Source organism: Rutilus rutilus (genome assembly GCF_951802725.1).
Source record: "Rutilus rutilus genome assembly, chromosome: 14".
Classification (NCBI taxonomy): domain Eukaryota; kingdom Metazoa; phylum Chordata; class Actinopteri; order Cypriniformes; family Leuciscidae; genus Rutilus; species Rutilus rutilus.
The window spans coordinates 32,561,901-32,574,541 of record NC_140219.1 but is presented as its reverse complement, the minus strand read 5'-3'; the positions used below and the strand labels follow the sequence as shown (position 1 = coordinate 32,574,541).

The following is a 12,641-nucleotide window of genomic DNA, read 5'->3' as shown; positions in this document are numbered from 1 at the left end:
CTTGAAACCTTAACCAAGTCTACCCTCATATTTTGACGGTTAAATCAAACTTGTAGGGTCATTAAAAGCAATTATCCCAGACCATTCCCCTCTAGACATCACTATTGGCCATTACTGTGAACAGGTTGTCATGTTTCTGTGTGTATCTGATGATAGCTTTATCAAAGGAAATGGTGAAATGCTGCAGAAGAGATTAATTCATACGTGCAGACTTTATATTATAAACTATTTGCGGTTTAGTATTCACAGACAGTAGGTCATAACATGATTTGATTAGGTGTACAGCCCAACCTTTTGACTTATTCATCCAAAACTTGCCAAATTCTGACATTCCACGTAATACAGTTTATCCATTTTCCGCATTGTGGAAATCATAGGCCCTACATATGGCTCAAATTCATATCTATGTATTCTGCAAATCCAAATATCTCTCAAAATCATACAAGCTTCTTTTGGTATATCTAAGCAATCATCTCACTAGAGTTTTGGAGAGGATTGAGGCTGCACTGCCCAAATGTCATCTCGGTGTGCAGCACATTAAAGAGTAATGCCCTTGCTGATGGGATAGGCAAGAGACACACTGCTTTGAGACATCAGCTAAATGCTAATCTAGTATAATGTAGTAGGGGTGTCACAATATATCACAATACACAAATGCATCAATATGTATCATGTATAGTTCACCCAAAATTAACATTAATTCAAGTTTTAAGAGTTTTAGTGTCAGATAATGCCAGATGTCTGATGTTACCGGTAAAAAGTGGCATACATTATTTTAAATACATCTAGTCAGTGAAAGAGTTCAAGCATATTCGTCTAAAATAATCTTCAGAATCATGAATATTGTTATTCTGGTGTCTCTATTGTCCTGTGCTTTGGGTTTCAGCACCAAGTCTATTCATTTACACACACAATATAAAACCAAATTCACCATTTTAATCAACAGCCCATTTTTTCATATGTCTTGGAGTATCGCAATAATATGGTATCGTGACATGAGGGCTTCGTTACACCCCTAGTGTTTAGGTTTCACATTCACAGGGAAAGATGCAATCAATGGCGTTTCACAGCAGAAAATGTGACTTACAATAGTTTGGTCTTGATTTTGACAATCTTCTGGTTGAACTGTTGAGCCTGTTTGATCAGTCCCAGAGACTCCAGCGTTTCTGGATCCAATCTCTCTTTCAGCACACCATCAGGAACACAGATCTGAACAACAACAGACAGACAATGCCGTTAATTAGACACTCGTCACCAAAACAGCTGTGGAAGCGCTATCATGAGGATAACACCAGAATTAAACTCATCAAAACACTGGAATAATATCCCCGCACCCATGAGTGTGACGCTGCCCACATCCGACCTCGGCGGCCTTCAGCTAGACTTACGTAAGACACTAATAACACCGCATAACAAACCTGTATCTGCATACTAATCAGGCGGAGATAGGAGAGCAGGTCTCGATGAGTCACCCGACTGCCATTATAAAGCCATCGCATCACAAACTCATTGTGTTGAGCTGCAATAAACATGCTCAAAAGCCCAGAGTCTCGTCCGAACCCGCACAGTGCTGGAGGTTTGTTCACGGCCCTTCATTTTTCACTTGAGGATAGAGTTTGGGCCACTCAACACTTCAGCTAATCTTCAGAGCCAGGGGATCGGCCACACACTCGCGTACGCACAGAATCAGAAATTAAAAAAAGCATTTCCTCAACCGCAGTGTGAGAAAGAAGAGATGCGTCTCGAAGCGCATCACTGCCACACTGTGGCCATGAGGACCATCACATGGTGTTCTACTCAACAAACAGTGTCGCAATGTAGGAATACTCACAATATTAATAAGAATTATTATTATAAAAGCTATTTTTTTGAGGCATAATCACTTTTTTTCCTTCCATATTTTAATTTGAAAAGTAAAGCTCTGTTTGTGCAGCACTTTGTTTGACAAACATGTTTGTTTAATTCCACATGATTAAAAGATTAGCTCGATTAATGTTTTATGTCTTCAGCTGATTGCCAGGAAAATTAAAAAGGACCTTATTTATGCAGGGCCCTAAAAAATAATTTTACGAATTAAATTAATCAGAAATGCTTTTTGATTATTAAAATGTAATTAAACCATTAAAATGGAACCCAGATCACTTACAACAGAAAACACAGATTTAAAAAAAAAAAAAAAAGAAAAGCTGGACATATTTCGTATGGTAGAACATATTACATAGGGCCCTTAATATGTCATTTTTGTTAACATTTTAATAAATTGTTGTTAAAATGTGTAAGCTTCATGATTTCAATTAATTCAATTCATGCATTCTGATTACTACAATTTAATTTAACCATTAAAATAGTCAAAAAATTAAATAAAATTTGGGAAAAAATACAACGGATTTCATAGGCCCCTATGTAACATTAAAGCGACCCACACAACTCACACACAACTCACCAAACAGGCTCCAACCAACTGGGTAAAATGATCTCGCTTGTGTTTCTCCTCCAAACAGCCGGTCTCGATATCTGCAGAATCAATAATATCACATGCAGGTCAAGTGCGTTTATATGAAGTCAGGCAGAGAGCGCATGTAGAAATCAACTCTTGGTGTGTTTTGTACATGTACTGCCACTTTAATTGATGCTTACAACAAGTATTGAAAAAAAACAAACATGTTTTCACAGATGTTTCATCAGCTGAAAAACTGGCATTCTGTTAAATTTCCAATATTCATGATTTGATGCAATATCTCGGGGGGGAAAACATGGATATACCATTTTTGATGCGCAGGGTAAAATTGCCACAGCATTAAGGGCTTCAAACGTGAACAGTCTTACTTAAACACCAGTCTTTATCATTTTCATCAAAGCCTTAACTGAAACTGCTCTGAGATTCCTCAGACCTAATGGAAACACCAATTATTAATAACTCTTCATTATAAATCAAAAATAACTAGACAGAAACATGATACTATTGTAATACAACTCCGCCTGTAGAGAAGAGAGAGCATAAGTAAGTGTAAACTATGCAGAAAACGAGCACTCAATCAGTTTCTAATAATCAGAATCACTATGTATTGAAAAACATATATTTCCTCACTAAAACAATGTTCACTAAAACAAAGGAATCAGCAATCTATGGTTAGAGAGATGTGGATGATCTTATTCTAAAGGTCATTTTAACAGGTAAAATCCTGCTTACGAATATAAATGTGTCTGCCGACTAGCATTCAGAGCTAGCATTAAATGCTGGAACAAAGCATTTTATCGGTAATGAACTTGCAGGGATTCTGTGAAGGTTTCAAGAGCTGTTGTTTCTCCGTACGACATTAAATTAACATTTAAATCAATCACAGTGGGCCTGACAAACCAACAGCAGGGAATCTGAGAGCTTCATTAGAATAAGTTCAGTGAGACTCTTCAGCTCCTTCAGATTCAGCCGCTGATTTATGCAAACATCTGTCAGAACAGCGATCTACGTGAACACACGACTGCGGTTTAATAAGCGTGTTCACTCGTGCGAGGAACGCAACCGTCGCTCAACGCAAACACATCCTGGCTCTTCTTCACCGGGACAAATGCGATGACACTCGGATGAACTGTTGGCACACACTGGTTAATCATCATTAGCAGGCGCAGACTTACCTAATATACAGAAAACATCAGCTAAAATAGAGGCCATGTCGTCCCGCAGCTCCTGAAACACAAACATGATCGCCGTCACTGGCACATCCCACACACGTTGAGAGCATTTCAATTTCACGCTGGAGATTCCCGGTTCACTGGACAACACACTCGACGCAAAACAAGTGGAGATGTGAAGTGTGTGATCGATCGCTGTGTTTAGGAGAGGTTCGTCTCGCTGGATGAGGCGTCACGGCATCAGCAGAGAAGCGATAGATCCACACAGATCAAACGCCACGACTGATGTGAAGCCACACACGTAAACGCAGAAAGCTGAGTGAAAGTGACACAAACTTCACATCTCAGTAGGTTTCTGAGGTGTCCGAGGTGGACTTCACACGGTGTCATTTGTCCTTGTGATCGGTCTACAAAGAACGCTTGTAATTTGAGCGCAACATACTCTCGTGTGTCCAGCCGTAAAGGGATAAAAATGAAGCATTTGTCATCTATTTCACCCAGGGGCCGGTTTCACAAAGATAGACTTTGACTGTGGCTTAGATATAGCAGATAGTCAGACTTCAGATAGACATCTAAATCAGACCGTTGCACAAAGCACTGAAGACTCTGACTATCTTAAGTAGGACTACACTGCAATGCATTCTGGGTAAAATAAGACACTTATTTTGACACTTATTCAAAACAAACAAACATGGCGGATCGAGTAAGCGCATTCAAAGCGCATATGTGTTTGTTGGAGGAGTATGACAGTTACAAGGACATTTTACTTGGGAAATTTAGCGGAGAATGTAGTAACAAGAAGAAATGTTTAAATTGTGAGCCATTTTCCCTTTTCTTTTGGCTGTTTGTAATGTAACTGATTGTTACTGCTGGTTGCCAAGATAACAGAGTCTTAGACCTAAGTTAGCCTGGGGGTACGGTGTCAAATTTGTTTGGTCTAAATTAAGTCAGTCTTTATTTTTGTGAAACAGTCTAACTTGCACATTTTAGACTTGTCTAACACTATAGACCGGTCTAAATTAGCTTTGTGAAACCGGCCCCAGATGTTGTTCCAAACCCATATGACTATGATCTTACATTAAACAAGGTAGTATTTTCTTGAGGTAGCTGGTTGTACTTTTTCAACCAATTACAATAAACGTGGGATGAGGCACTCACGAGAGCCCAGTACATGTCACGAGGGCCCTATGATTTCCGCAATGCAGAAAACGACCACATTTTTGATGAATAAATAAAAAGTAGGTCAGTGCACTTAAATCATGTCGAAATGTAGACTAGTGTGTGTGAACATTAAACCGCAAAACACTATTTAAATATGAATCCTACATGTTCTGTGTCTCTGAGTGAATTAATGTTTTTATTAATCACACACACACACACACAGAAGCACGCGTGTATCACGCTCGCAGTGTTTTTCAGCCTCTGCCGTCTCACTATATGAAGACATGAATGCATGAACTTCATCTCCAGAGCCGCTCTGAGAGTCACTTCATCAGCATTTCACAGATTCATTTGAGAAAAACTATCGTCATATCATAAACACACAGAAACTCAAAGGTCTTTGCGGCAAGCCGTCAAAATAAAACTGTTTAACTTGAAGAAATTGTGACAGAAATATAAATGTACAGTAGAATGTAGTGACGCCTCAATGAAATGCTAACAATATTATTAATAATTGTTATAAAAACTTAATTTAAGGAATAATCACCTTTTGTATTCCATGGTTTAATGTTAACAGTAAGCTTTGTTGTGCAGCACTTTGTTTGACAAAAATATGATTAAAAGATAAGAAAAATAAATGTTTTATGTATTTATTTGATTGCCAGAAAATTCAAAAGCACAACAGAATTTGTAAAGAAAAAAGAAAAAAATTCATAGGGCCCTAAAAAATTTAATCTATTTTGTTGTTTTTATTAATTCAATTAATCAGAAATGCTTTTTGATTATTAAAATCTAATAATTAAACCACTAAAATGTAACCCAGAACAATTAAAACAGAAAACACAGAATTTGGTAAAAAAAAAGAAAAAAAAAAAAAAGAAAAAAAAAAACGCATTTCATAGGGCCCTAAATATGTCATTTTTATCATTTTAATAAATTGTTGCTAAAATGTATAAGCAGCATGATATCGATAAATTAGATTACTAACTGATTACTTTCTGATTACTAACATAATTTAACCATTAAAATGGAGTACAAAAAAATTTGGGGGAAAAAATGTAACGGACGGTTCATAAGGCCCGATGTCACATCAAAGCAACCCAAACATCTGAGTGAAATTCAGTCTTTATTCATTGGCATTCTTCTCCTAAACTCCCCCTCGGAAACCCTGGACTTTATTAATGATACATTTGTCATTTTGGAAGTTTAAAGTCTCCATCCTCACTAAACTCCCAAAACAAACTCCAAGCGAACTTCGTTTCGGCCTGATTTTGTTCAAAATGACTTCACACCAGTTTGTTCTTCGATGCATATGCAGGTGTCAAGGAGACTGAACGTTGAGCCGGGATCAGCACTCACCGTAACATCAGCCAGGAGACCGGCAGCCACATCCACCTTCAGATTGCCCTGGATAACATGCCAGCAGAGCTCATACAGGCCGGACTGCAGATCTACAAGACAAAACACACACACACACACAGACTCAATAACAGCGTTCAGTTCCTACAGGCATGCTGACAACACCTGCACAACATTAAAGAGTTTCTCACCACCGTCCTGTCAAGAACGGCCCGGGACAGGAGTGAAAGAGTTTCGGGGCCAGTACTCATGTTCTTCTGTTTGTCATTCACATGCATGACATGTTTATGTGTCTTATAACATTTGTCTTCCCTATAAAGCATTGATGTTCAGTTGATTAACCCCTTAGACTTAGAGTTGTTTTTTCTGAGTGACACACACAAAACTAAAGACTCATAACTCAAACTACAGCGAGGAGAGTCAAAAGGTAGGTATCGTTTGATAGAACACATTTTTTGAAAATTACTAGGGATGCACCGAATATTCGGCCACCGAAAATTTTCGGCCGAAAATGGCCCAAAAGTGCATTTTCGGTTTTCGGCCGAAAGACTTTTATCACCGAAACAATACGGCCGAAATGTTGTGATGACGCAAACAGCAGACACCGCGACCTGCACGTGCTTGTCTGAAGCAACATTACATATCTGCGGTGTGGACGTATTTAAATATATCTAAGAGTGACCCACGGACAGCGATTTTCAAAACACAGACATCCCAAGTCTTCCGGAAGTTCCGGGAGTCTCCCGCGTATTGATACCGGCTCCCTGATGCCCGCAAATTAGTTTAAATCTCCCGGAATCGCGAGCGAGCATAAGTAGCGCGCGCGGCAGAGAGAGGGAGCGAGAGACCTTTGCGTGTGTGTGCAGAGCAGCCGTCATTTCTCAGAGGTTTACCTGAGCTGTTTATGGTTTTTGCAACTCACGTCCATGAGCATATAACTGCAGATATTATTTTGGGCTATGGCAGTATTGACCTAAATGCACTTTGTTTTTATGAGAGAACATTTCATTTTTAAACCTTTCTGCAGGCCAGTAGGCTTTTACATTATTATTTAATGTACACATGAGTGGGGTCAAGTTAAACATTTAATTTTATACTTTGCAAATGCTAAATAAATATTTGCATAAAATTTTAATGGATTTATTCTTTGAAACTTTAATATTAATTTATGCAATTGCAATGCCTTGATTTTAGTAAACTTAGTACACAGTCATAGCCATAAATGCAATGGTACTAACAATAATTGGCATAATTTCTTTCGGTGTTTCGGTTTTCGGCCTTGGTTTCCTCTTTTTCGGTTTTCGGTTTCGGCCAAGAATTTTCATTTCGGTGCATCCCTAAAAATTACATTACATTTGGACATTCTCCAGCCGAGACACTGCTGATAAAAGACAAAAAACATCATTTTTATTATGATTTTGCATATCTTTCTTATTTGACATGCAATAACTCGGGAAGGAAATACGGTAGAGGGGAAACAATTTTTTTGGTGAAGTTCCCCTAAATGTGAGCTGCATCTGGATCAGATTTTGTGGTGATTGCATAAAGTAATCAAAAGTTACAGCATTTGGAAATTGGAACAAAGCCAGCGGTACACTTCAGGTATTTTCATTTTGCACGAATGCTCGTCCTGACAGTATTTGTAATTCAAGTATCTTATGAATAGGATAACTGTGTGTAATTGAATATTAATGTAAGCTGTTTCTAACATTTACAGGATAAAGAAACGACAGTAACAGGTTACGGTGTCCAGAGTGAATGTGTGTGTTCCTGCAGAACATCTGTGAACACTGAGGACGTGTTTTTATTTAGTATCTTTATTATTATCTTCATTTTGAATGTAGGGATTTAAACCGTCCTTTCGCTTCATTGCTCTTTTGTGCACAGCATGGATATAGAAATATTCACTGTTTTCATAGCAGGTTTGAAGGACAGCTTTGGCCAGGACATGGAAGAGTGCTTTTGTCAATAAAAAAAAGAAGAAAATTGGGCCTTTTAATCAGATTAATCGATAAATCAAAGAAATAATCAGCCAACTAATCGCTTATCGAAATAATCGTTAGTTGCAGCTCTACAATAAAGCAGTAAGTTTTGCCCCATATTCATTAACATTCACCAGTGACACTTTCCAGTTTTCAGTTACATCACTAGTTGGAAATGTTCCAGCTGTATCTTGTCATTACACCTCTTCACACTCGCTGCCACTGTGGGAATTGCCTCCCCAAATGTGTGAATTGGGATGGGATGAAAGTGTCACGGTAAAGACGTTAAACGTTGTTACGAGTCTGTCACAGTGAACTGCAGCATCTCCAGCACACGCCAGCTACCAGGAAACCATTCACAGCTGCAATATTAAAACCATCATGCTAGAGATGCGCGGATGGGCTATTATTTCATCCACAACCGCATCACAGAAATCATCATCCGTCCCCCATCCATCCACACCAACGTTTTTTGACATTTTCAAAGCTGCCCCAGCCCGCCATCCACTGATTGTTTTAAGGCCTATGGGCGATGCAAGGCGATGTAAGGCGCAAGACTAGAAAGCTCTTGCCTATTTAAAGATCCACTCAGGATCCACAATCTGAATTGCAATCTTCTCAATTTTTAGATATACTATAAAAAAAAAATAGTCATCTGCAATAATTACACTCTGAATAAAGACCACAACAAAACTCCTGAGAGCTAATAAAAGAGGAGGTCTCTAAAGCTTGACAGAAGTGAAGTACACTCAGGCCTGGTCAGCATGACGACAGACCCACCGTGGTGATGGCACACATTAAAAAAAAAAAAATACAAAAATACTTTTTATTTTGAAATCAATCATACAAACATGATGTGAGCATCTACCTTTTCTAAACAATGGGGTGGAACGGAACTTTTTTTTCCGTATTGAACCGAAACTGTACGTGTGGCACGGTTTGGTGCATGAATATACACGGAGAGTACACTGTATAAAAATAAATTAAACTTGCGAGCAAATTAATTAATGTAATGCGGAACCACTGTTAGATACGCGGGTTCTTTAGGGACACCTAATCTGTAGCGATGTAAAGAGAAGAGAGAGAGAGAGAGAGAGAGAGAGAGAGAGAGAGAGAGAGAGAGAGAGAGAGAGAGAGAGAGAGAGAGAGAGAGAGAGAGAGAGAGAGAGAGAGATAGATACCGCCCTAGAGCACACGATGCAGTACACTTACCTCGGCCTGGTCATCACTGCATCGGGGAGTTTCAGTATGGCAGTGAATGCTCTCAAAGATAAAGCTCGAAGAGCTCTATACGCAATTAAGAAAAAATTCCAAAACATTGAATTACCGATTCCAATCTGGTGTAAAATCTTCGATAGTGTAATTCAGCCCATTGCGCTGTATGGAAGTGAGGTTTGGGGTCCACTCAGTGATCAGAGCTACACTAGATGGGACAGGCATCCAACAGAAGCCCTACACACTGAATTCTGCAAAATGATTCTAAAACTACAAAGAAAAACACCCAATAATGCATGTAGGGCAGAATTAGGCCGATTCCCATTGATTATCAATATGCAAAAAAGATCCCTCAAATTCTGGATGCATCTAAAATCAAGTCCCACAGAATCGCTACATTTTAAAGCACTACAAACCCAAGAACTGAACCCCGAGAAGAGTCTCCTCAGTCAGCTGGTTCTGAGACTCACTAACCGGACTAACCCTACTAACACTAACCAGTCTCAGACCAGCACTGCTTCTCACACTAACATCAGGACAAACCAAATTATCAAACAGTCTAAAAATACATATCTGGAACATTGGGATCAGGAAACTAAAACACAAAGTAAATTACAATTCTATCGAAATTTGAAATCAAATTATGAACTGGAAGAATATCTCCAGAGTGTGAGAGACACAAAGCAGAGACGGATCCTGAGCCGGTACAGGCTGAGTGAACACAGTCTAGCCATCGAGACGGGCAGACACAGGAAGAGCTGGTTACCCCGAGAGCAGAGGGTGTGTGTTCACTGTAGCACAGGAGAGATCGAGACAGAGACACACTTCCTCCTTCACTGTCACAAATACAGTTCAGTCAGAGAACTCTACTTTAACAAACTCACTAACGTAATACAGAACTTTACAGCCATGACTGAAGTAGATCAGATGAAGATCCTGCTAGGAGAGGGCCAGACAGCAGCATTGGCTGCCAGATACGTGTGTGTGTGCCACAGCCTGAGAGACAACAGGTGAATGTGTGTGTGATGTGTGTGTCTGACCTCAGTGTGTTTCCCTACTGTCCACCACAGTGACCTTCAGTGACATGTGTGTTAAAACACTGTGGTATAAAATGTTCCGATACTATAATTTGTATATATGTTAAAACACTATGGTGTAAAATGTTTACAGATATTATAATTTGTTACACTGTTAATTTGTACAATTAATTTAAGTAGTACATTTAGATTTAAGTTATGTTGTAATATTTTATTATTTTGATGTCTTTTACAAGCTTTGGCAATATTGTAATATGTACAGTCATGCCAATAAAGCAATTTTGAATTGAATTGAATTGAATTGATAGAGAGAGAGAGAGAGAGAGAGAGAGAGAGAGAGAGAGAGAGAGAGATAGAGAGAGATAGAGAGAGAGAGAGAGAGAGAGAGAGAGAGAGAGAGAGGCGTGATCGAAAAGTCGCAAAGTGTGTGTGTGAGGCGCGGGCGCGATCGAACAGTGGAAACATAAAAACATACTCCGTCATTTTGTTCATACAGGACATCATTCAAACTGCAAAGTGTTTAAGTTACTGTTAATTAAATTTAAGGAAAACAAATATATTAATCTGAAATGTAGCAAATTAATTTTCAATTCATTCAGGTACAATTACCAAACATATCTCAAGGTCTTTGTCTTTTTATTAATTTCATTAATAAACTAGGCTAATTATATAAAACTATTGTCAGTGCACTACAAATAAACTGGTTCTATGCCTTTACTTTATTAATAAAACTTATTTAAAAAATACAAGGCTTAAGTCATTTATTTTCCTTTGGTGGTCCAGCCATGGACATGCACAAGCCTTCTGCACTTTTGTTTTGCTTTTCCCTCCATTGTACCGAACTCATACCGAACCGTGACGTCTGAACCGTGTCTGAACCGTGATGTCTGAACCGTGACGTCTGAACCGTGACGTCTGAACCGAACCGTGACTTCTGTGTACCGTTCCACCCCTACTAAACGGTGTGTCCAATCAGAACGCGCCTAAATCTAGTGTGTGTGAACAGAATTACGGTTACTGTAATCAACACAAACAGGGAAATTAATCCAGGGCGGTATAAAGACTTGGTGCCCAAAAAAAAAAAAAAAAAAAAACCTCCATGGTTTGTGCATATTCTGGATACAGGAGAGATGATGCATCACAGAGCCAGGTAATTTGCAAGACCTGTCAAATTATTGTTGCAGCAAAGCACAGTAACACATCAAACCTGTTGCAGCACCCGAGGCAGTGCCGTAAAGAGCTCAAGCAAAGCTGGGATCTGATCGTGTAAAATCAAATGCACTGATCGTGCTCCCTAAACACGGTACGTGAACGGGAATTCGAGAGAGTATGGTACGGTTCATTTACCGGTGTGGAGATGATCTATCCTCCCCTGATGACCACACTGGAGAACATCCGCCTCAGGGCGAGAGGGAGGCTTCAGCTTACTAGTGCTAGAGCGAGTGTCAATCGCCTCAGATAATGGATCAAACACTAAAGGCCCATCTTTTAATCAAAGTATTCGTTTAATCAAAGTATTCGTTTAATCAAAGTATTAAACGCATAGACAAAGCAAAGCTCTATCTGTTCTATAGACATGATGTGACATTTCTACTTATTATTTCCCCTTCTGTCTATTAAAATTGAAATTGCAACATCGATCAAACAGTTGTGATTTATTTTACTTATTCTTGTCCATATCGCGTGCACGTGTCGTGAAGGTTGCCGGTTCATGTGGATATCAGCACAAGAGTGAAGTACAAAGTTTTGTTTGCAAAATAAATCATAGCAACCAAATGTTACGAATATGATAAGAAAAAGAAAAAAAAACATAGGCTACTGAAACACTCTGTGAAGTAATACACTTGTATTATTTTAATTTAATACTGTGAAGCTGCTTTGATACAATCTGTATTGTGAAAAGCGCTATATAAATAAACTTGACTTGACTTTGTTCACAGTTTGAACGTTCTTGTTTCCATTTGTTTAATTTCAGGATCTGAGGTGAATTATCCACTGCTGCTTTTACAGCTGCAAAGCTGGAGCACTAAATGATATTCAGAGTCACATGACACGCTTTTAACATTAAATAAAGCACATAAACAGCACCTGAGAATATCATTATCAACTTTGTTCGTTGTTCCAGCGCGACGTCGCAGAAAAATAAATATTGTATTTGAATATTTGGGCTCATAAAAAACAAATATTTGTTTATTTAAAAGACGTTATCTTTTTATTCATCAAGTTGTCAATTTCTGAACAAGTTTACGATTCAGCA

General features: G+C 38.7%; 1 protein-coding gene across 2 annotated transcripts in view; it reads right to left on the bottom strand.

Moving 5' to 3' along the window:
* Window positions 1-12,641, bottom strand: part of thoc2 (THO complex 2) — a 107,471-nt gene that overhangs the window by 86,181 nt on the left and 8,649 nt on the right. For both annotated transcript variants that reach the window (XM_084429987.1, XM_084429988.1), the window contains exons 3-6: window positions 6,151-6,242; window positions 3,634-3,685; window positions 2,444-2,514; window positions 1,088-1,209 (exon numbers count right to left, since the gene is read on the bottom strand). In XM_084429987.1, coding sequence (XP_084286113.1) covers window positions 1,088-1,209; window positions 2,444-2,514; window positions 3,634-3,685; window positions 6,151-6,242 — 337 coding nt within the window. The remainder of the gene's footprint in view (window positions 1-1,087; window positions 1,210-2,443; window positions 2,515-3,633; window positions 3,686-6,150; window positions 6,243-12,641) is intronic.